The following is a 26045-nucleotide window of genomic DNA, read 5'->3' as shown; positions in this document are numbered from 1 at the left end:
AATCCTAGTATTTGAGAGGCTAAGACAGGAGGATCACAGGTTCAAGGACAGCCTCAGCAAGTAGTGAGACTCTTATCAACCTAGCGAGACCATGTTTTAAAATAAAAATAAACTAGGGCTGTATCTCCGAGGTAGAATGCCTTTGTGTTCATTATCCAGAACCAAAATAATAAAAGAAGAAATAATATATAAATCACTAGGTACTAACAAATTTAAAAATTAAATAAAGTCTTAGGCAACTTATATTATCAGCAAGCTAGTAAGACCCTGATTCAAAATAAAAAATAAAATAGGGCTAGAGGTGTCCCTCTGGGTTTGAGCCTCAATACCACATTCCAAACAATAATAAAGTCTTTATGTATTAAAATAAATAATGTTTTCAAAACTAGGAAACATTTTCCAAACCAAATGTAATAGTGAGAATAGTAACTTTTTAACTCTCTGGGAAGTTTCTATAGTAGATCCACAGCTGGGTTCTCATATCTAATTATGCATCCGATCTGTTGTGATATTTTGGTTCAAGTGTGTGAAGAGAAGTTGGCCCCACTCAAATATGTAGTTGGAAAAGGTCAAAGCATATTAACGGCACATTTGGATGCTCCATATCTTCTTTGTTGATTTGATTAACTTAAAAGTTAATTGTAATGTGGGATCTGAAATAGTATCAATTACCTTTCATACTGTTACATTAAAAAGCTTTGTCCTGTCTTGAATGCTGTCACTTAGATAATGATGCACATCTCACAAACGTTGACTCATTCTTTATAAAATATGAAACAAAATAATACTAGTAAATATAACTATTTATCTCACCCAAAATGTCATTAAGTGTTGCAAGCTTGTTAAGTAGACAGTGGTGGATTCTAAGGTTCCAGAGATCGAATTCTCGACTGAAAAGTTATAAAGACATCTAAATGGCCAGGAAGTGTATTAAAGTTGTTCAAGGCAAATAGTTATCAAGGAAAAGCAAGTGAAAAAGACAGTTCACATTCACTAGGATGGTTAAAATAAATACCAGGAACAGCAGTGTTGGTGACAGCGTGCAGCAGCGACACAACATCTGGCAAGAACGTAAACTGGCACAGTCATTGTGGAAAACTTTCCGGCAGTTAACAATACATGACTGTGTTATTCTAGTCCTAGATATATACCCAAAGGAAATGTGTAGCGCATATTTAAAAAAAATACATTTGTTCATAAATGATTAGAGCAGCCTTACTCCTAATATCCCAAAGCTGGATGTAGATTCCTCAGTTGTGGTATACTTGCAAAATGAAATGCCACACGCTAGTGCTAGACATTAACTATGGATACATGTCATATGTACAAACAAAATAGGACGCCAGGTTCGCAGCAGCCTCAGCAACTTAGCGAGGCCTCAGCAGACCCTGTTTCAAAATAAAAATAAAACAGGATTGGGAGGAGTAGCTCAGAGGTAGAATTCCTCTGGGTTAAATCCCAGGACCAAAGGGGGGAAAGTATATAATGAAATGATTCCAAATGTATGAACCTCGAGATAGGTAAAACTAATTTATAATGACAAAAGTGGGTACCTGTAGGTTAGCAGTAGTAGAAACTGGAAGGATGAGGAGGAGAACCTTCTGGGGTGATAGAAATATTCTATATGTCTGAGGGGTGAATATATGGGAATTAAAGATCAATGGGCTGTACATAGGGGCATTTTTGCTCTACACAAATTATACCCTAATTTAAAAGATCTCTTCAAAGTAGATTCATCTTTTTTTTTTTTTGGGCAGAACTAAGGGTTGAACCAAAGGCATTCTACCTCCAAGCTACAACCTCAGCCCTATTTTATATTCCTTATTTTAAAAAGGTTCACACTAAGTTGCAGAGGATCTCAACCTGCTATCCTCCTGTCTCAGCCTCCCAAGTGCTGGAATTACAAGCATTCACCACCACGTTTGGCTCAGACTCATCAATTTTTGAGGCTGAAATGTAATATGGAAATAACCTAGTTCAATTCCCTCATGTTATCAGACTACATTAGGATTTTTTGTCATTATTGTAAGCAATTCTCTTGCTCATTCTCCCAAGTAGCTGGGACGACAGGCACATGCTATTGAGCCCAGTAGATCCAGTAAAGTCTGAAGAAATCTGCCAAACACGTGGCTAGTTACAGGCAGACCTGAGACTAGAGCTAAAGGTAACCTTCGCTGTCTTAGTCTTTCCACAGCATTCAGCTTCCAGAGCGTTCGTTTTCTCTGGAACAAATATTTTCCCTTTGATTATTGACTTTAGCTTCTTTTAGTGACAGCCCTCAGCAATATCCCAGGCAGGATGAGGAGGTCTGGTTTTGACCACTCGTCTGGTGGGGTCCCAGGCTGTGCTGTAATCACCCAGTAGGCCTGGTACTCAATGGAGGGGGGCTCTGTGTTTATTTCTAAGTTTACAGATGGCACCTATAAGCATAAGCCTCCCAGCCTCCGGGACACAATTTAAAACATGATTGCACTAACAATTTGACACTCATGTCACTAAGACAAATAGGATTCCCGGTTCAGACTTAAACAATTTCTAATACTGCCCCCAACACTGTCCCCACGCCACTGTAGCTTCAGGCAAATGACTACATAAACAGTCCAGTCTGGTATTAGAGATGAGGTAAAGTTACAAAAGAAAAAATTGGGGTCTTTCAGGTCAAAAACTCCTCTGTAAATGTGTGGCACCCTCCCTACTATTACAACAGTTGGGAGAATTCTGTGGATTCCTTGTCAAAATCATGAGGAGGGACAAAGTCACGGCAAGGCGGGTGCTCGCTTCAGAGGGAGCAGAGGAAACATCTCAGTGGACACGTTGGCTTAATTGAAGAGCCAGAAGGTCGGAAAAGTTGCTTCTCCAACAGCTCACTCTACTTCAGGCTACTTTCCTTGTCTCCGGTTTATTAAACTGCGAGGGGGTAAAAAAAAAAAAAACCCTGCTTCTGATTGACTTTAATTTTCAATACCTTGTAAATATCAGGAGGAAGAATGGAAAGAATATTGAAATCAGAAAAAGAAGTATGTAAAGCTGGGCGGGGTGGCACAAGCTTGTAATCCCAGCATTTGGGAGGCTGAGACGGGAAGATCTGGGGTTCAAGGACAGCTTCAGCTACCTCCAAACTACACACTCAGCCTTATTTTTTTTATTCTTTATTCTGTCTGAAACAGGGCTGAGATCATTTGTGGAGGGCCTCACTAAGTAGCTGGGACTGGCTGCACTGTTGTTATTTCTAATAAAAAAAAAGCTAGTGGTAAGATGTGAATTTGAATTTTTCTCCCCTCTGAAATACTTTTCACAGGTCACCACTGAGCCTCCTTTTAATTTCATTCTTATGCTTAATCCTCTTACTGATCCAACAGCAGCCTATAGTGCTGGAGGAACGCTTTATAATCATATCACTTTATAATCACAAAGACTATCTGGAACACTATTAAAAGGAAGTCATTATCATTTATTTTTTTTACAAAATCACTTAAAAATTTAAAGGTGTGTGTGTGTGTGTGTGTGTGTGTGTTTTAATGGGAATTAAACCCAGAGGCATTCTACTTTAGAGTTACACCTCCAGCCTGATTTTATTTCTTATTTGGAAACAAGGTCTCACTAAGTTTATGAGTCTCAGAACTTGCTGAGACTGTCCACGAACCTGTGGTCTTCTTGTCTCAGCCTCCAAAGTACAGGGATTATTGATCTGTGCCACCATGCCTGCCTGTCTTTCTTTCTTTCTTCCTTCCTTTCTTTCTTTCTTTCTTTCTTTCTTTCTTTCTTTCTTTCCTTCCATCCTTCTTTCTCCTTTCTTCCTTTCTTTCTTTCTTCCTTCCTTCCTTCCTTCCTTCCTTCCTTTTTTCTGTGGTACTAGGGATGGAACCCAGGGGCTTTCCACCTCTGGGCTACACTCCCAGACCGATTTTATATTTTATTTGGAAACAGAGCCTCACTAAGTTGCTAAGAGCCTCATTAAGTAGCTGAGGCTAGCTTCTAACTTATGTGATCCTCCTGTCTCAGCCTCCCAAGCACTGGGAATACAACCGTGAGCTACCACATCCGGCTCATGCCTGGCTTTCTAAAGACCTTTATACTCTATATCTGGAGGTTATTACAGAAAATAATTTCAACAACCCCCCTTCCCCTAAAAGATACAAAAATTTTGCATACAAAAGCTTAATCTCCTCTCATGGATGTAAAAAAATATGGCCAGGTAGGAAATATAAATTATTGAAATTTTTAGCAGAAGTTCAAGACCATGACAATAAACATTACAGCCCTGGCACTCAGTTCTGATTTTAAGACCACAGAGAGACACAGCCCCAGCATGGGGGGCTGAAGGAGGACTCTGACATAGCACTTATTGCCAGCATCTCTGTTTCTCATTTTAGGATATAACGCCAGAGTTTGTCTCAGATTGGAATGGCAACAGTAGAGACAGATAAATAATTTTTACGAATCTGCTCCCCCCAGCACATCACAAAAACCTCTATAAGATCCAGGCATGCCTCTCTAAGCTTGTCCCTGCAGCGCAGATCTGATTGCAATGGAAAAGAAACAGCCCAAATAACCCCCATGTCCAATGACCTGCCACACTCCTGAGACACAGAATCTGGCTGTGGGGTTATGGGTTGGTGTGCTAGAACCCAGGGCTCAGACACAGTAAGCATGCATTCTACCACTGAGTCACAATCCCAGCCCCCATTTTTGTTTAAAGTTTTGAAGTAAGAAGATCGAACAATACAAAATAGGCACATCTGTCATTAGACAACAAATGAAATCAATTAGCAATTTTGAGCTTAGAATTTTCTTTAGTAAACTAATTTTTATTGTTGGGGAGGGTGGGGCTACTAGGGCTTGGTTCATTTTGAGCTGTAACACTTCCACTTTCTCTTTTTATCTTGAAACCGGGTCATACTACATTTCTGACTCTTCCTAGGTTGGTACGGCTCGACGTGAACCTGCATTCCTCCTGTCTCAGCCTCCCAAGCACTGGGAATGCCATGTCCAGTCAAATCATTTCGATACTAGCGGAAACTAACTTTTCAAAGACTGTCTGCTAAGCAAAACATGGTGGCTAATGCTTGTAATCTCAGAACTTGGGAGGCTGAGACAGGGGGATCCCAGGTTCAATTTGTGTGTGTGTGTGTGGGGGGGTACTGGGGATGGAACTCAGGGGCCTTCTACCTCCAGGCTACACTCCCAGACCTATTTCTATTTTATTTGGAAACAGGGTCTCTTAAGCCAGCTGAGGCTGGCTTCGAACCTGCGCGATCCTCCTGTCTCAGCCTCCCAAGCATGGGGATTACAAGCGTGTGCCACCATGCCTGGCTGGATCCCAGGTTCAAAGCCAGAATTGGCAACTTAGTGAGGCCCTCTGCAACTTAGTGAGACCCTGCTTCCAAATAAGAAATAAGATTGGGCTAGGGGTATAACCTGGAGGTAGAACTCCTCTGGGTTGTAAATTGGTTGTAAAAAAAAAAAAAAAAAAACTGTCTGCTATAATTCTTAGAAATTATTTAGTTTATTTTGATAGTACAACAAAGATAATATTTCTCTTATATTTAGAACAAAAACAGCTGGGCATGGTGGCACAGGCTTATAATCCCAGTACTGAGAAGCTGAGACAGGAGGACTACAGGTTCAAGGCAAGCCTTAGCTGGCAGGTTCCAGGCAACCCTCTACAACTTAGTGAGACCCTGTTTCAAAATGAATACTAAAATAGGGTAGGAGGGGTAGCTGAGAGGTAGAATGCCCCAGGGTTCAATTGCCAAGACCACAAAAAAGAACAACATACAACCAGGTCTGTGACTTTGTCCGATCATTAAAATGTTTTTATATCAAAGTCCCCAGTAAAGGACAGACCTGCTTTTATTTATCTGTCACAGCTGTCCTTTTCCCATTATCATCTTCCTAAGAAATGAGCATGAATTCTGCTCTTGACACTTACTACTTTATATAATTTTTTACTTTCTTAGAATATATAAAGATGTGTCCACTTCATGCAAGCCAGGCATCAATTTCTTGTTCGCTCTGAGTTGTTTGAATGTTTTTGTTGTAAACATTAATCTCCATGGTAAAACTACAAGTAGGACAAATTCAAAGTGAACCAGATCTCAATGGGCCTCCTAACGGGAGGAGTAAGGGACCAAGTAACTGGGCTAGTGAGGCCGCGAAAAGGTACAGGCTGGGAAAAACGCAGCCCCCACCGGGGCAAGCAAATTTCAAACCAGGCACCTGCAGCTCCCTCTCTGCTTTCTCCTTAAAAGTCCAACACTTTTATGATAGTGCAGGTATATATTATAAGGTACAAATGAGAAGAAATTCTTTGATATACAAAACAAAAATAATGTATAGACAAAAAAGTCAAGAAATCAATCCACAGTTTTATCTAATAATATGTCTATGATCAAAGACTGTCGATGGTTAGATGGAGGAGGGACAACTGAGTAGCTGTATTAAGGCTTGTTGTTTTCAAGAGCCCACATCTTAGGTGAAAAATCACATAAAGTGCCCACTTCCAAAGGGCCTCTTCTTTTTTAATTTAATTTTTTTTTTCTTTTTTTGCAGGTCTGGGGATGGAAACCAGGGGCATTTGACCTCCGAGCTACACTCTCTGCCCTGCTTTTTATTCTTTATTTTGAAACAGGGTCTCACTAAGTTGCAGAGGGCCTCAATAAGTAGCTGAGGTTGTCCACAAACCGCGATCCCTCTGGTCTCAGCCTCCCAAACGCTGGGATTACAAGCGTGCGCCACCACACCCGGCCCAAAAGGCCTCTTCTTAGCCAAGAAGGCAACACCTGGCCATTATCTAACTCCCAGACTTTATATAAGACAGTTTTTTTTTTTTTTTGGTATCACCAAAGAAAAGATGAAACATGTCATTAAGTACTTATAGAGGTTCTAAGGAACTAGAATACACAAGTTTATACATAGATAGTAAGAGTTGGTTTATAGAGATCTAAAGGCATAGAAATTACTCTGTGCTTAGATCACTGAAGTTAATAAGCCAAACATATCACATGTCACATGTTGAGACAAGAGGACTGCAGACTTAAGGATAGCCTCAGCAATGTGGCGAAACCATCAACAACCTAGTAAAGAACCAGTTCCAAAATAAAAATAAAAAGGGCTGGGGGTATAGCTCAGAGGCAAAATGTCCATGGGTTCAATCTGCAGTATCAATAAACAATAAAATATATTTATACATAAATATATTTTATATCTCTGTATATATACATATATGTGCATATATATGTGAGTGTGTGTATTATATATGGAACATATATTTCTATATGAAGGAGTAGGACAGAGATTACCACATGATTATGAAAGTGTTACAATTGTGAAATGATTAAAAAAAAACATCTTAGTAAGAGTGATACAGAGCACTCCTTAACTCTTTTGATTTCAACTGATAAACACTGCCAGACTAACAATCAGAGATCTAAACATAAATGGTAGATCCAAAGCTAAAATATTTTTTTTCACTACTAGGGATTGAATTAATTTAAGAAAGAGTCTTGCTAGCCAGGCGTGGTGGTGCACGCTTGTAATCCCAGCATTCGGGAGGCTGAGACCCAGAGGATCGCGGTTCGTGGACAGCCTCAGCTACTTAGAGAGACCTTCTGCAACTCAGTGAGACCCAGTTTCAAAATAAAGAATAAAAAATAGGGCAGGGGGTGTAGCTCGGAGGTTGAATGCCCCTGGGTTCCATCCTGAGACCCGAAAAAAAAAATGTATATATATGTGCCTCCTATTCCATTAGTCTTGCTATGTTGTTAATCCTGTCTTCAAAACTGCAATCCTTTTTTCTCAGATGACCAAGTACTGGGATTATAGGCATGCATTACCACGATCAGCTAAACCAAGTATTTTCACCTCTGAATCTCTGAAAAGTAGTAACGTAAAGAAATTAGTATATACCATCAGGCTAGACAGAAGAAGAGCTGTCACTGAAAAAGGACAGCTGTGAAGTGTGCTGCAATAATTAAAAAGCCAATATATGAACTAATAGAAAATGCTGGAAGGAAGTACAAAGTCATGACACCCCAAAAAGGGGACGCCACAGTGGTGACTTCTGAGCAACAGGCAATCGAGTGCGTGAGCATCTTCCTAACGTGCACTGGCTCCAAGGCTTGGGTCATAGGACAGGAGTACGTCTGGGCTTAAAAGAGCAGTTACAACAATGTAGTAGACGTTTTTCATAGTTTTTTATTATTTATTTGTTTAACATCTGTTTTTATTTTTGAAATTATTTATTATTTGGTTTTAGGAACTGGGAGGGATTGGACCCAGGGCTCACACATGATAAACAAGCTCTCTCCCACTGAGTCACATTCCCAGCCCACTTACTTATTACGTTGCAGGGTCTTACTAGTTGCACAGGCTGGCATCAAACTTGCAATACTCCAACCTCAGTAAACCCCGAACCCAAGTAGCTAGATTATAGACGTGTGGCCATTTTCTTTTAACCTGGAACTAAGGATGGAACTGAGAAGCATTCTGCCTCCTAGTTACATCCCTAGCCCCTTTTATCTTATTGTGAAACAGGGTCTCACTAAATTGCTAAGATTGGCCTTGATCCTACAGTATTCCTGTCTCAACCTCCCAAATACTGGGATTACAGTGATACACCCATAATCCTGACTCCAGCTAGACTCCTATAAACAGAAGATTCTAAAATGGAATTTTCCCATAAACTTGTCTCAATAAAGGACTAAATAGCCTCCTTTTGTTAAACATCAGTAGGAAATTAATTCTGTTAACAACAACGATCCTATTAGATAAAGTAGACAGAGGTTCCACAAGAAAACATTATTTACTCAAAAAATACGAACAACATATATTCCTCATTCAGAAGGGATCCAGGCCATTTGAGAGGCAGCTGAAGATAGACTTATTCATACAAGTCCAATTCCTCATCTACGGAGCGTCTGCAGCGCAAAGCTAAAGAAAGGAGCAACACGTGTCACTGCTCAGCCGTCATTCACAAAGAAACCATGGCTTTCTGGAGGGAAAATAGGCCTAGAAGAAATAATAATACATCTTAGCCACCAAAAAGTCCTGTCCCTACCCAACAAATCTGCAATTTCAGATAAAAGCTTAAAGCCACAGAGCGCGAACCTAGAAACTCCTAGGACACGCTAGGCACCAAGTAGCACGCCAGGGGCAGAGAGCTGATGTGTCTCTGAAAAGTCAGCTTAAGAGTGCTTCCTGCAACAGCTAAGTACAGCTCTGGGTGCAACAGCAAGCCAAGTTTCTCCTTGTTACATGAGACTATTTGACAGAGAGGCAGTGTTACGACGTGATACATACGGACCATTATCTCAGACTACTTCATTGAATATGCACATTTTTATTTTATTTTTTAGTAATACTTGGGATTGAACGCAGAGTTCTTCTATCTCTGAGATACGCCCTCAACCCAATTTCTCTCTTTATTTTGAAATAGGGTTTCGCTAAGTTGCTGAGGCTCTCCTGGGGATTGCGAACCTCCTGTCTCAGCCCCCCAATACTGGGGATTACAGAAGTGTGCCGCTCTGCAAGACTGAATGTTCACAATTTTAAAAACACATGTTAAGTGCTTTAGCAATATGTGTTGCAAGTGGCCAGTCACTTGACAATAAAATATTAATAATATGGTAGTATAAGAGTATTTACAAGGACCAACAAGGCCTGGTAATTCTCGTAATTCTGAATAAAATGCTTCAGGATAAAATACCCAACATTTCCAGGATTGCACATGATAATTCTAAATCTGTATGATCTGTTAACAGTCATAGATTAAGACTGTGAAAAATATATGTGTAAGTTACCTACCGCCCCGTCCCATTCAACGCAGGGAAACAGGGACAGAGATTATATATTTCTGTATTTGTTTTCCAGGAGACAACCATACTTGCCAAGTTAAAGCAAAGAAACAAAAAACTGAGTCTTCTAAAGGAATTGTCCACATTAAAACTGATGGTGCAGCCTTGAATGTGGATAGCTCAACCAGACATACAGTACAGCCCACCAGCTAAAAAAAATCAGAGTGCTAAGAAAATGTATTAAACTCATTAGCTTTGAAACACACTGAGCGACAGTAAAAATCAGAAGCTTAGGTCTTTTAAAAGTGACCTTCACAAGTCAGTTTTGTGGCGGTTTCCATTTTCTTTCACAGGTTTAAGCCTCAATCAAATCAGCAGTCTCCAGGGATTTTGAACCGCTATAGATTAAAATCCTCTCAGACTCAACTGTCTGACTAATGCGGAGTATTTAATAATTCTACTTGTGAGAGACATTTGTGAACAAAATTCCTGCTGTATATGATCTTCAGATGTTCCCCAGCTGCACCACAATGCAAGCCCTCCCGTGCACTTATTTTATCACTCCTCTTAGAGATGAGAAAATATACTATCAGCAACTAGTAAGCAGGCTCTATTGAAAACGTTGATACAATACTAAGGTTACAAGTATCACCTACAAAAGCAAATCGCCTACCAGGTATGAATGATACATATTCACAGACTGACTCCGCGGATAGGAAATTAATAACTGTGATAGATAGACCAGAGTTAACTTAATGAGTTTCTAAATGCTATGCTTTCAATAATCAAACCATCCACGTTGTAGTACTTGGAAGCTCTCTACATCCACACATCAGTCACTTTGATACTCAACAGGTTGAGTAAATTGAATCCATATATTGTATTTACGTTCTCTGTCAGGGTTGCTTCTCTACATTTCAGTGATCAAAGGCAAAACCGTCATCAACCCTGTAGCCTTCAATACCATGCTCATTACATTTAATCAAGTGCCAACTCCACTGGACCATTTACCAACGTTGAGAAGGTTGAAATGCACAGCACTGTTTGGTACTGAATATATAAACAGCTCTGTATTAAGACAAAGACAACCCTAATAGAAATGAAAAGAGGAATGCGAATGAATATCATCCTCAACAATGTGCAAGGGAATAAGTTTGCAATTGCACAGAAATGCCCAGTGCACACGGGAGGGCAAGTTCTCTACCTGAAGCAGCATCAATCACCGTGGAAACTCCCCTTCGATCAGACACTGGACGCGACGAGCCTGGCATGCTGACGGGGTCAGAGCGGACGGGCTGGATCCTGCAACACAATTTAATTTAATTCACATATGTTACTGGCATGAAAACCATGGCTTGCTGAAACAGACCTTAAACCAGGAATGTTGGAAGAGCCCAAACCGTAAAAGAATCATTCATTCTAAACCCAGAAAAAGAGGAAGCTAAAGGTCCCTAATTCTGGCACACAGCTAAAACAAGGCATTCTCTCTGCGCGGTACCCTTTCTAACTTACCATAATATTATTTGACAGATTTTTAAGGGGTTGAAAACTGACATTAAAGTGATAGAACTAGTAGAATAGCGATACAAATACTATAATTTTTTATAATGAAACCTTTGGCATTTGCAAGGTACACATATGAAGATTCTAAGACTCCTTAAATTCATAAATGATGACGTCAGGGCTAGTAATGAGTTCCATAAAAAGCAGCAACATGAAACTCAAAATTGTAAGAAACTTCCATGTAATCACCAGTGGAAGTTAGTGTATGACGGTAAGCATGCGATAACAAAGTGGTGCTGTGGGTGCAGGGAGAGGGCTTCACTACTGCGAAGCCTCCATAAAATTACAAAACAGTGTGTAACAATCAATCAGGACCTCAGCAAACTGCAATTAATTATGTATAATGTCAAGTAGCTGAAGAATGATCAACATCTAAATACTACAGGATTCTTTCCAGTTCCAATAAAAGAAGTATTATTAACATAAAAATGTCTTTGCCTGGAGGTATCCAGGTCCTGGAGTAGATCCTCAGCATGGAAGGAAGGAAGGAAGGAAGGAAGGAAGGAAGGAAGGAAGGAAGGAAGGAAGGAAGGGAGGAAGGAAGGAAGGAAGGAAGGAAGGAAATCTGTATAAGTAAGCTATCTTGGAGTTCTAGGCAACGATGAGGAAGACAATCTTATTAAAACAACATATATAAAGGCATTTCTAGTTAACTCAATCACAAAATAAGTATTTACTAAATATTAACTGCATGTCAGCAATATTTTCAGAAGAGGTAAAAAAAAAAAACCATGAAATAAAAAGCTCCATGCGAGCTGGGCATGGTGGAGCACACTTGTAATCTCCATGCTTTGGAGGCTGAAACAGGAGGATCAAGGTGCTCGGCAGCCTCAGTACTCAGGCCCTCTGCAACTTAGTGAGACCCTGTTTCAAATACCAGGGTTCCAATCTCTCATACAGGAAAAAAAAAAAAAAAGCTCAATGTGGATATATGACATAAGAATATTAATGAACTGATGCCAAAGAAAACTAAAATTTGGAATGAGAAGACTGATAATAAAAGCTCAGAATGAAAAAGGATAATATAGTCATTCACTGGGCAATTAAGTATAGGTAATCAACAGACCATATACATGATGGCAACTAGGTGAGGACATTTTGCCCAATGGTCTTGAAGGCCTCTCAGTAAGTTCACAATATGATATCCACACAGTGACAAAATCACATGAAAACACACTTCATTTTGGTGATACATGACTGCATCCAGGGTCTATATCTCGTAAGATTGGATGGGGCTAAAATAGGACTTGGATCTGTGTGTGCATAGTATACCTGGCCCTCTGTATCCATGGTTTTAAGCTCTTGGATTTAACTGACCATGAACCAAAAATTTTCAATAAAAAAAAACTGCATTTTCAGGGATGTAGGAAAAGTTTTCTACCTCTTACCCAAATAATGCTGATACGCCATTAATATTCAATAAATAGTTATTTTATAATTACATTACCAAAATGCATGCACATGTTTTGTGGGTGCTTTGTGGTACTGTAGATCAAACTTAGTGGCATCCTACTTGAGAGCTACACATGAAGCACTATATTTTATTTTAAAACAGGGTCTTCCAAGCTGCCTTGGACCTCACTACATTGCTGAGGCAAGGTACCACCCTGCAATCTTCCTGTCTCAGCCTCCCAAGTACTAAGATTACAGATGTGCCCACTAGGCCAGCATATTTTTATGGTTGTTGTTGTTGTTTTGCGATACTGGGGATGGAACCCAGGGGCATTCTACCATTAAGTAATACCCCCAGTCCTAATTTTTTATTCGTTTTTTTTTTAAACGGGGTCTCACTGAGTCACAAAGGGCCTCACTAAGTAGCCGAGGCTGTCAGTGAACTGTGATCCTCCTGTTTCAGCCTCCCAAAGGCTGGGATTGCAAGCGTGCGCCACCATGCCGGCTGGAATCATTCTTTAGGAAGATACATCATGGAAGAAAGTGAAGACGTCAACAGGGAGCTGCACGGTGAGCCTACTGCCGAGACTCGCAGTTGCTGGGGGCTGGCGGTGCGGATGGAGTGGAAGGTTCCAAAATACGTTCCGGAACAGAAATAACCTAACGTGATGAATTACATGTGGCAGGTGAGAAAGAAGAAACTGTCAAGGATTGCCCCTAGATTCCAGCTTGAGTGCAAGGTGCTTGAGGAGTCACTTAGAGAGATGAGAAAGGAAGGAACAAGAACAGGATGGAGTAGAGCTGAGAATTGCGACCGGGACACATTAAGTGCCTGACGCTTGGAGATCATCAGGGAAGCTCAAGTAGGCAGCGGCTATACCCTAGGTAGATTCCCACACCTAGCAGAGTGCCTGGTGCTCAGTAAATAGGTATTCCATTTAAAAATACACTAAAAAGCCTAATCCAGCATTGCAATAAATTTGTTTTCTCATCAAAAATGTTATTGCTGTTGAGAAAGAAATAAAAATATTTCTAGCAGCCGGGCGTGGTGGCGCACGCTTGTAATCCCCGCGATTGGGAGGCAGAGACAGGAGGATTGCGCAGGTTTGAAGCCAGCTGCACTGGTGTAAGAGACCCTGTTTCCAAATTTAAAAAAAAAAAAATATATATATATATGTCTGGGAGTAGCACAAAGGGAGAAGGGCTTCCAGGAACCCCAGTACCACCAATATGTGAATGGAATATATCTCCCTATGGTTTTATTTATTTATTTATTTATTTATTTATTTATTTATTTATTTATTGGTGGTTCTGGGGTTCCTGGAAGCCCTTCTACCTCGGGGCTACACTCCCAGACCTGTTTTATACTTTTTTATTTGGAAACAGGGTCTCTTAAGCCAGTGTGGCTAGCTTCGAACCTGCGCGATCCTCCTGTCTCTGCCTCCCAAGCGCAGGGATTACAAGCGTGCACCACTATGCCTGGCCCTATGGTTTTATTTAAAAAGACATAAAGAAAGAAACTTAGTTGGCTGTATTAAATCAAATCTAGATACATTCTGGGTTGTGGTGGTGCACGCTTGAAATCCCAGCATTCAGGAGGCTGAGACAGGAGGATCGTGGTTTGCAGACAGCCTCAGCTACTTAGTGAGGCCCTCTGCAACTCACTGAGACTCTGTTTCAAAATAAAGAATAAAAATTAGGCCTAGGGGTATAGCTCGGAGGGAGAATGCCCCTGGATTCCGTCCCCAGTACTGAAAGGAAAAAAAATCTAGATACATAACAGTTTTGCGCGTGTGTGTGTGTGTGTGTGTGTGTGTGTGTGCGCGCGCGCACGCGCGTACGTGTGTTCACTGGGGACTGAACCCAGGGACATTCTACCTCTGAGGTACATCCCCAGCCCTATTTTATTCTTTACTTTGAAACAGGGTCTTACAAATTTGCAGAGGGTCACACTAAGTTTCCGAGGCTGGCCTCGAACCTGCGATCCTCCTGTCTCAGCATCTTGAGCACTAGGATTTTAAGTGTAAGCCACCATCCCTGATAAAATTTTTTTTTGCAAAGTGAGAGACATCAAAAGGGAGACTGTACGGCATTAGTCTGAGCCCTTCGTGCTATGCCATCCCTAAATGTGACACAAATGTGAAGCTGCTAAAGTAAAAAAATCTGAAATGCATTAAAAATAAGTTATAATAAATGCATACATTGTACACTTGTATTAGGATTACAGTAAAATGGAGTCTAGGAGAATATATATTATGAGAATACAAATGACAAATTATAAATGAATTTATAGTAACACTTTCATATCCAAAGCTTTTTTTATCATCTAAAACAAGAAGCAGGATGAGATGAAAATCAGAGATAAAATTTAACTGAAAGGTAATACTGACTTCAGAACGTTCAGGAAAAAGACGTAATCAGACTCCATTTATAAATATGAGCAAAAAAGCATCATAAGTGAAATTAGATTTTAAAAGTGCACTGAACAAGCTGGGCACAGTAGTGTAGGCCTGTAATCAAAGTACTTGGGAGGCTGAGACAAGAGGAGCGCAGGTTCCAGGCCAGCCTCAACCACGTAGTGAGAACCTGCTTCATAATTTTAAAAAAGTACCAAATACAAGGAAAAAGAAGTGTACTGAATAGGACATTAAAAGAAAATTCTATCAGAAACACAAATATTTATCACACATAATCAGATCATAGCAATCAGATCACACATGAAGATGGGGAATCACAAAGAAGAGTCCGTGATGGTGGCAACATGATCTGTGTCACAGGGTGAAATGCAAAACGAGGCAGAATGCCCATTCAAATGAATATGTGACTGCTGCCTTTGCAGTAACTACTACATTTTTCTTTCCTACCTGAGACTGTTGAGATCCAGATCATCTGTGTCAAAATCCAGGAGAGGCTGGGGAGTGTCGCTGGGACCGTGAGACTGCAGCACAGAGGAGCTGGAGGATATGACTGTGGTCTGGCCTGAGGGGTGAATGGTTTTGAACTGGAACTGCGGACCCATCCACAGGCGCCTATGAGGGCCCGTGTGTGTCACAATTTCAACCTGGAAAAGAGTGGGGATCATGATTCATGATGGCCTGCTCTGAGAGCCTGCCACCATCTCTACACCCATTCTTTGGGATCCACATTCTCCCGGAAGCCCGCCTTGATGACATATGAATGACAGACCTCCCAGGGTCAAGTGTCAATCACAATTTCAATTTCAGACAAAATGGGCATGCAGTTTATCCCTCTTTGGGTTTTAATTAACATGAAAAAATGTTTTAGGCACACGCACACATACACAAGTCACAATTACACACAGACAACATAAGAAATACATAAAAATCCCAAGACAATAAAATGGCTGGTTGTCTAGCTCATAGAACTGGCTTTGGTTCCCAAGGGCCTATTTTTTTTTTCATTAATTCTAGACTACTTACCACATTGTGGATATACACTGGATATTACACCTTTTATCCACACATTAATTCCTTAGCCAGGTGTGGTGGTGCACACCTGTAATCTCAACTCTTGGGCCAAGACGGAAACAGGAGGATAGCAGGTTTGAGGACAGCCTCAACAAGTGGTGAGACTATCAGCAACCTAGCAAGATCCTGTTTTAAAATAAAAAGAAAATCGGGCTAGGAGTGTAGCTGAAAGGTAGAATTCCCCTGGGTTCAATCCCCAGTATCCTCCTCAGGAGGCTGACAGATGGATCACATGTTCAAGGCCAGTACATATAATTTAGAGACTCAATTTTAAGATAAAAATAAAATAGGGCGAGCCGGGCATGGTGGCACACGCTTGTAATCCCAGTGCTTGGGAGGCTGAGACAGGAGGATCACATGGGTTCGAAGCCAGCCTCAGCTACTTACTGAGGATCTCAGCAACTTAGTGTTTCCAAATAAATTATAAAATAAAGCTGGGGGTGTAGCCTGGCGGCAGAAAGCCCCTGGGTTCTACCCCCTCCCGTACCACAAAAAAAAAAAAAAAAGAAATAGGGCTAGGGTATTTCCCAGGGGTAGTCACCCCAAGTTTAATACTCATTACCAAACATGCACAGACATGCACACATATGTTAGAGGGATTTCAGAAACAGCATAAATGTTATAGTATTTTATTATAAAAATAAACTTGTTAAAAGTGTTAAACTTACTTTAGACTGGTTCTTTTATTTTTTGGTCTGAGTGACACCCTAGCCTTTATTATTTTTTATGTTGTTGTTGTTGTTGTTGTTGTTGTTGTTGTTATTATTATTATTATTATTATTATTATTATTTTGGTGGTACTGGGGTTCCTGGAAGCCCTTCTACCTCCGGGCTACAATCCCAGACCTATTTTATACTTTTTCTTATTTGGAAACAGGGTCTCTTAAGCCAATGCGGCTGGCTTCGAACCTGCGCGATCCTCCTGTCTCCACCTCCCAAGCGTGGGGATTACAAGTGTGCGCCACCACGCCCAGCTAGTTTTTTATTTTGAAACAGGACGAGTCCCAGCACGTTGTGGAGGGCCTCAGTAAGTTGCTGAGCCTACTCGAAGAACTGCAATCTTCCTGTCTCAGCCTCCCAAATACTGGAATTGCAGGTATATACCACCACACCCAGCCAAAACCTAATTAAAACGAAATAATGTATTTTTACCAACTAGATTCAGTTTGTTTTAAAAAGTTATTTACTTAGAGTGTTTTCTCAAATGCCCCAAAGACTGACATGGGCATTTCAGGTTCAGCCAAGGGGTGATGCCAAAATGCTTTATAAATTTCATGATCTACCAGCCGGGGCCCGGGTCGCAGGACCCTGGGCCCCGGGACCCTGGGCCCCGGGCCGAACTGCGTGTAGCACGCCAGACCCCTGGAGAAAGCGGGCCCAGTAAGACGCTGGGTTCTGGGCGGGGGTCGCGCGTGGGGCACGCCAGATGGGGCCCGGGTTGCGGGACTCTGGGCCCCAGGCCGAACTGCGTGTAGCACGCCAGACCCCTGGAGAAACCGGACCCAGTAAGACGCTGGGTTCTGGGCGGGGGTCGCGCGCGGCGCACACCAGCCAGGGCCCGGGTCGCGGGACTCTGGGCCCCGGGCGAACTGCGAGTAGCACGCCAGACCCCTGGAGAAACCGGGCCCAGAACAGAAAAAGATAAAGAAAAATATCGGAGAGGAGGTAAGAAAGCCGTTATGGATGCCAGGACACTGGAGATGCAGACAAAACTTATCTAAATGCACTGGAACTTATGGAAAAATTCGCCGTGAAAGAGGACTGCTATTTCTCTATATTGTTAAGAATCTCAGACATCACCTGTAAGGAGAGAGTTTAGCGGAGACCAAGGAGAAATGCGGTGTTGAAAGAGTTCTCCGCGATGGTGGTGGAGACTTGTATTCAGGAGAAGCAGAAACCGGATCTTACCAACTTTATTTTTTTGGAGAAATTACACCAAATGTCGAATGCTACCATCACGCATGCTTAGGAACACTGGACAACATTCAGAGTGGAAAAAGAGCCTGGGAAGGATTTGAAACGGTGGAGGCAGTGGCAATGCCAGTGGCCAATACTCAGGGGAGGCAGAGATCTGATACATTACACCTGGAACCTTTGAAATAATAACCACAGAGACAGTGATCGGAACCTGCTGAGGGGTTAGGCGGGCGCCGGGGCCAGTGGCCGACATCGGAGCTTGCTGTGAGGCAAGGCCACTACTGAGGCCTCCGTGGCCTGGATTGGAACCTGCCGAGGGGTTAGACCGATGCTGAGGCCAGCGAGGCCGGCATTGGAGCCTGCCATGAGGCAAGGCTTGTGCTGGGGCCTCCGAGGTCGGGTCCGGGACCTGCTGAGGGGTTAGGCCGGTGCTGGGGCCAGCGAGACCGGCATCGGAGCCTGCCGTGAGGCATGACCAGTGCTGGGGCCTCCAAGGCCAGGATAATAGCCTGCCGAGGGGTTAGGCCAGTGCTGGGGTCAGCAAGGCTGGCATCGGAGCCTGCCTTGAGGCAAGGCCGGTACTGGGGCCTCCGAGGCCAGGATAAGAGCCTGCTGAGGGGTTAGGCCGGTGCTGGGGCCAGCGAGGCCGGCATCGGAGCTTGCCGTAAGGCAAGGCCGGTACTGGGGCATCTGAGGCCGGGATAAGAGCCTGCCGAGGGGTTAGGCCGGAACTGGGGCCAGCGAGGCCAGCATCGGAGCCTGCCTTGAGGCAAGGCCGGTACTGGGGCCTCCAAGGCCAGGATAAGAGCCTGCCGAGGGGTTAGGCCGGTGCTGGGGCTAGCGAGGCCGGCATCGGAGCCTGCCGTGAGGCATGACCAGTGCTGGGGCCTCCGAGGCCGGAATCGGAGCCTGCCGAGGGGTTAGGCCGGTGCTGGGGCCAGTGAGGCCGGCATCGGAGCCTGCCTTGAGGCAAGGCCGGTACTGGGGCCTCCAAGGCCAGGATAAGAGCCTGCCGAGGGGTTAGGCCGGTTCTGGGGCCAGCGAGGCCAGCATCGGAGCCTGCCGTGAGGCAAGGCCGATACTGGGGCCTCCTAGGCCAGGATAAGAGCCTGCTGAGGGGTTAGGCCGGTGCTGGAGCCAGTGAGGCCGGCATCGCAGCCTGCCGTGAGGCATGGCCGGTGCTGGGAACTCCGAGGCCAGTATCGGAGCCTGCCGAGGGGTGAGGCCGATGCTGGGGCCAGCGAGGCCGGCATTGGAGCCTGCCGTGAGGCAAGGCCGGTGTTGGGGCCTCCTAACCCAGGAACGGAACCTGCTGAGGGGTTAGGCCGGTGCTGGGGCCAACGAGGCCGGCATTGGAGCCTGCCATGAGGCTAGGCTGGTGCTGGGGCCTCCGAGGCCGGGATTGGAATCCTGCCAAGGGGTTAGGCCGGTGCAGGGGCCAATGGCCAGCATCGGAGCCTGGCGTGAGGCAAGTTCACTCCTGCGGCCTCCAAGGCCGGGACCAAAGCCAGCTTAGGGGTTAGACCGGTGCAGGGGCCAGCGAGACCAGAACTGGGGCCTCCCATGAGGCAAGGCCACTGCTTGAGCCAGCGAGGTCTGGATCAGTCCACTAAGTAGCCAGGCCACTACTGGGACCATCAAGAGTGGGATCGGTACTTGCAACGCAGCATGCACAGAGAAATATAGCAGAAAATATAAATCAGACACTTCTCTTAATCAGCAATAACTAGAAGGAAAAGGGCAACAGGAAGAGGTTGAGCTATAGAAAGGGCCCTATAGTGAAGCAACTAATGTGACCAATCAGAGGGTATTTAATACTGGAGGACGGAGCCTCTTTAAAACGCAGAAGGTACATAAACAAATGTATCAAAGTAAATCACCAAAGAAACGTGGGATGGAGGGAGGGGGAGGGAATGGGATGGGGGCTGGAGGAGGGCTAATTGGATGATGTGTGCTTGTATATCCTCTCAAGTCTTATACTCCAATGTGATTGATATATGACTACAATGCACCAATTTAAAAAATAAATTAATAAAAAAAAACCTCAAAAAAATTTCATGATCTATGGAAAGAGTTAATAAATGTCAAGAATATTATAATAAACGGTTGCAGACATTGGGTAAAATACAAAAATACATATATTTCACAATTTTCCACATGAACAATGTGAATACAAGACTAAATACGCAAACTTTGTTGAGTGATGACCATATTTCTTAAGGTCTTACCACTGCTACACCTTTGTCTTGCAAACACTTAATGGGACTGACTTCCCATGTGCCTCCTCTTTGCCCTGATTCTTTTGTGCTGAATCCCACTTCTCTGATAGCAGTGATTAATTCTTAACAAAACATAACTGAAAAGGGTCACAGAGCATAGCTCAGTCTTTCTGATTCCGAACTGATAGAAGCATTCTGGTCTTGGAACAAAATTCACGTCCCCACTAGTGACAGGGAGAAAACCACTCAGATTGAGGACAGTGATTTCTGATTCAAACAGTTGTATTCAGCAATGTAAATAGGCCACAGATAAAGCATTCTGTGTATTTTAAGCTCAAAACCATCCGTGTCACAGAGCCGAGAGGTAAACAGATGCCCATGCAATCTCGCCGAGCGATGGCCAGATGTTCCCATGTTCACTCTCCTGTTGTGTGCAGCACAAACATATTGTATAGACTTTCACACTGACAGCACGCATTACCCCTTGTTCTAATTGAAAAGTGGAAGTGAAGGACAGTGGTTTCCCTGCCAGCTTTCTCGGACATTTTGAGTTTAGAAAAAGCATGTGGACTTGGGGTTTTATTTCTCTTGGGAGCATTATAAAAAAAAAAAATGCACTGAGCTAGGCATAGTGGTACACACCTGTAATTCTAATACTTGGAAGATTGAGAAAGGAGGATCACAGATTCTCATCAGCCTCAAAGGTTGTGAAATCCAGATCAACCTAGTGAGACTATGTTTCAAAACAAAACCAAAAGGACTGGGAGCTGGGTGTGGAGGCACACATTTGTAATCCCAATATTTAGGAGGCTGAGAGAGGAAGATCACAGGTCCGTGGCCAGTTGCAGATAAACTTAGTGAGGCCATCTGCAATTTTGTGAGACCCTGCTTCAAAATACAGAAATAAAATAGGGCTGCGGTTGTACCTTGGAGGTAGAATGACCCTGGGTTCCATCCCCAGTGCCACACACACAAAAAAAGGACTGGGGGTATAATTCAGAGGTAGAACATCCTGGGCCCAATCCTGAGTAACAAAAATAAAAACAACAACAACAAAACAAAACAAAACAAAAAACAGGATAGGCTTCCATAAATCAGTATCTAAACCCTCATTCTGGGAGTTTCCCTTGAGTATTGGTGTCATGATAAGTTAAAGGAAGGTTGCCCAGAAACTTTCTGAGCAAGCAAAGAAACAACAAAGGGAATCCACTTTTCTCAAGCACCTTTCGAATGAGAAGCTGCCAGATTGGTAATCCGAGACAGGTCATTAACTTCATCAGATGATGTCAGACACTAGGCAGACATAACAGCGTTTGTAACCAGCTCAACTGCAATCGCATCATTTTGAAAACTGCCCAAGTATCTTTTATTTCAAAGCCCATGAGATGAAGAGAGCATTGCCTGTCCAGGTGAGGAGCAGTGGGCTAGAGCTGTCAAGGAGCTGGCTTCCAGATCACTAGCAGGCCAGCGTCCCGAGAGCTCGGCGAGAGAGGAGGGCGCCCTGCTTCATCAGGGCTCACACAAAGCTCGAGGCTGAACTCCAGGAGGAAGCTTGAGTCTGTCTTCAGAAAACGGTAACCACACAAAAGGAGTCCCAAAAGTTGTTGAATGGTCCCACTGTTTTTACAAGAAAAACTGTCATTTTAAACCTCAAGAAAATGTATTCCAAAGAGTGTGCCTGTCTAAAATTCAAACTCCAAAGCCGGGCATGGTGGTGCACACTTGTAATCCCAGCATCTGGGAGGCTGAGACAGGAAGATAGCGGTTTGCAGACAGAATAAGCTAGTTACTGAGGCCCTTTGCAACTCAGTGAGACTGTGCTTCAAAATAAAGAATAAAAAAAGGGCTGGGGGTATAAGCTCAAATGTAGAATGTACCTGGGTTCCATCTCCAGTACCACACACACAGACACACACACACACACACAAAAAAAAATCACAAACTCCCAATGGCTTTAAGCAGAATGCTTAAAAAGTACACATATTTATGCCCTCTTTACGAAAGGAAATGACACATACATGCACATATATATGTATAAATATATGAATAAAATGTGAATATATAACATGTATATGTAAAAGGCAGTATGTGTATGTATACCCCTGTAGCATGTTTTAAAGAAATTCTTAATCTGGAAAAATAATGATTCTTCATTCAACAAGTAATCACCAACTCTCCCCTTTTCTTCTAAGGAAAATAATAAGAGCAGGTAAAGTATTTCTGTTTAAATGTAATGCTTTAAATATGTCAGAATTTCACCTGTGAAAGCCATTCTTCATCTTCCTGTCCACTGTGGTCAGATCCTAAACTGTCATAAGACCCGTGTCGAGTAATGGGCCCAGGACTTCCAGGGGGAACCACTGTAAGAGAAAGCATACAGATTTAAACCACTTTAATTCATGTGGCGGAGAAATAAACATGATCATCAAAAATACTGTGATGTTTGACGAGATAAAATATGACATTTAAAGTACAGAGGCAACTCATACAACTAATGAACAAGACTGAAGTCCTCAGGAATAAGAAAGCTCTCCAATTAAGAACAAACGTTAGGTGGGACATGACGTCACAAGCCTGTAATGCCAGTACCTGGGAGGCTGAGACAGGAGGACGACAGGTTCTCAGCCAGCCTCAGCTACATAGGGATATCTTCAGCAGTTTAGCGAGATCTTATTTCATAATTAAAAATAAAATAGGGCTGGTAGTATAGCTCAGAAGTAGAATGCTCCTGTGTTAAATCCTCAGTACCACACACAAAAGAGAACACACTTTAGAACTATCTGTAGGGCTAGCAAAGTGTAGTGGTGCATATCTGCAGTCCCAGCTACGGCAGAGGGTAAAATAGGATTATTTACATAGCAAAATATTGTCTCCCAAATAAAAAATCTATAGGAACTCAGAAGTGACATCACTTTATGACTATAAAAGAAGTAAACTACTAACTTCATATTAACATGAAAATAGACTGAGGAGAGGTGACAAATGCATTCACGGGGGGGGGGGGGTACATAAAGATTCAATAAAACACAGCTGGGCTTCGTGGCGCACGCTTCTAATACCAGCTTCTGGGAGGCTGAGACAGGAGGACCACGATTCGCAGACAGCCTCAGCTACTTAGCAAGGCCCTTCACAACTTAGTGAGACCCTGTTTAAAAAAAAAAAAAAAGCTGGGCGTGGGCGTGGTGTAATCCCCACACTTGGGAGGCGGAGACAAGAGGATCAAGCAGGTTTGAAGCCAGCCTCGCTGGCTTAAGAGAGCCTGTTTCCAAATAAAAAGTATAAAAAATAGGTCTGGGAGTGTAGCCCGGAGGTAGAAGGGTTTCCAGGAACCCCAGTACCACAGAAAGAAAGAAAGAAAGAAAGAAAAGAAAGAAAGAAAAGAGAAGAAAGAAAGAAAAAAAGACAGACAGACAGACAGACAAGAAAGAAAAAACAGGGCTGGGGGTATATCTGGGAGGTACAATGCCCCTAGGTTCCATCCCCAGTACTGCCAAAAAAAAACAAACAACAAAAAAAGATTCATTAAAGCAGCCCATTCAATAGTTAATCTAAATGGTAGGCATAAAAAAACAAATTTAACTGAAAATCACTTCCATTTGCTAAAACTTTCATTTATCCAAAGAAAATGCAGTTTTCTTAGATATATTAGTAATTTACCTGATACTTAAAAGGTAAGATATAGTCAAAGTACAGAGTCCACTTTCTCATACAAGAGAATATTTGCTTAGTGGTAACAGAAAAATGATTCAACATTTATTGAGTTCATACATGAGCCAAATATTATGCTCCTCCCAAAATATCAGCAGTTTGAGGTTCACAGGAAAATGCATCTGAAGGTACATAAAGTACAATCAACCCCTCTATCTGTGCCAGGTCAATAATCAAGCACCGATGTAATAGGAGATTCGAATTTTAAAAAGGTGGGTCAGGGACAATAAGAAGAGAGGTCAGAGCTAAGCATTAAAGACGAAAGAAATAAGAAAGGTTAAGAAACGGAAAACAATCCAAGCACTCACTCCCACCATATAGAGATGATTAAACATTTTGTTTGTGGAGGTAGTAGGGATGGCACCCAGGGGCATTCTGCCTCTGAGATACACCCCCAGATTGATTTTATTCTTTTTATTTTGAAATAGACTTTTGCTAAGTTGCTGAGGCTAGCCAAGAACCTCTGTTCCTCCTATCTCAGCCTCCCATGAATTGGTACTACAGGCATGCACCAACATGCCCAGCTGATATATAAATAAATTTAGATCAAAACTTTTCAGAGCTTTACAACTCAGTGAGACCATGTTTCAAAAAAAAATTAAAAAATAGGGCTGGGGGCATAGCTCAGAGGTAGAATGCCACTGGGTTCTATCCCCGGTACCACAAAAACAAAACCAAAAACAAAGACAAAAACAAACAAAAAACCTTTTTATTAGCTAGGTTTCGTACATACATACGTACGTACGTATGTGTGTATGTATGTATGTATGCAAATATGTATGTATTTTGTGGTGCTGGGGATTGAACACCCTCACCCCAATTTTATTTTTTATTTTTAAACAAGATATCGCTAAGTTGATGAGGAACTAAATTACTGAGGCTGGCCTCAAACCTGCAACACATATACTGGGATTACAAGCACGTGCCACCACACCTGGCTCTTAGGCTAGATTTCTAAAATTAAAATCAGAGCATGTGATCATTCTGAAATTTCTTAATACAAGCTGGGCATAGTGGTATACACTTGTAATTACAGTACTTGGGAGTCTGAGACAGAAGGATCACAGGTTCACGGACAGTCTCAGCAAGTAATGACACTCTCATCAACCTAATGAGACCTTGTTCAAAAGGTAAAGAAAGCAGGGCGTGGTGGCACACACTTGTAATCCCAGCATTCTGGAGGCTGAGACCAGAGGAACACGGTTTGTGGACAGCCTCAGCTACTTAGAGAGGCCCTCTGCAACTCAATGAGGCCCGGTTTCAAAATAAAGAATAAAATATAGGGCAGGGGCTGTAGCTCAGAGGTCAAATGCCTCTGGGTTCCATCCCCAGACCCGTAAGCAAATTAATTAATTAATTAAAAAAAAACAGAAATAAAGACAGCATATAACCCAGGGCACGGTTTTAAAAGACACATGCTCACAAAAAGGTTATCTTCACTTGCTGCAAGAGAAATGAAACCTAATTCAGTAAATTACTCAAGAGAGGTGAGCTCTGTAGCAGCTAAAGCTGCTAGCTGCTAGTTCAAAATCACAGTTCTGGGGCTGAGAGGCATAACAGTACTTAGCATGAAACGCAAGTGAACCCAAAGGCAGAGACCTTAATTCTTGTGATAACAAATGGAATCATAAAGAAATGAATGGCATAAAACTATCAATGACTATTTAAGCATTCTTTTATTTTTACTGTTTTATTTGTGATCCCGAGGATCAACTGGAGGGGCACTCTACCTTTGAGGTACGTACCTATCCATTTCCAGGCTTCAATTTTGATGCAGAATTTCACTAAGTTGCCCATACTGAATCCAAACCTGTGCTCCTGCTGCCTCTGTCTCCAACCCTCTAAGATTATGAGCATAAACTACTGCATCCAGCATTTATTTTCCAAATAAAAACTAAAGGGTTGGAGATGGGGCTCAGTGGTAAAGTGCCTATGTAGCATGAGGAAGGCCCTGACATTGATCC

General features: G+C 42.6%; 1 protein-coding gene across 6 annotated transcripts in view; it reads right to left on the bottom strand.

The window, feature by feature from the left end:
• The window catches only part of BCAS3 (BCAS3 microtubule associated cell migration factor), a gene marked incomplete at both ends in the record, with an annotated part of 624117 nt that overhangs the window by 313899 nt on the left and 284173 nt on the right, over positions 1 to 26045 (bottom strand). For all 6 annotated transcript variants that reach the window (XM_080712926.1, XM_080712928.1, XM_080712927.1 and 3 more), the window contains 3 exons: positions 10999 to 11096; positions 15614 to 15810; positions 22633 to 22733. In XM_080712926.1, the coding sequence (XP_080569052.1) occupies positions 10999 to 11096; positions 15614 to 15810; positions 22633 to 22733 (396 nt within the window). The remainder of the gene's footprint in view (positions 1 to 10998; positions 11097 to 15613; positions 15811 to 22632; positions 22734 to 26045) is intronic.

This window comes from Muscardinus avellanarius, assembly GCF_963383645.1.
Source record: "Muscardinus avellanarius genome assembly, chromosome: 16".
Lineage (NCBI taxonomy): Eukaryota > Metazoa > Chordata > Mammalia > Rodentia > Gliridae > Muscardinus > Muscardinus avellanarius.
Note: the sequence above shows the minus strand (reverse complement) of the source record. Positions and strands in the feature narration are given on the sequence as shown.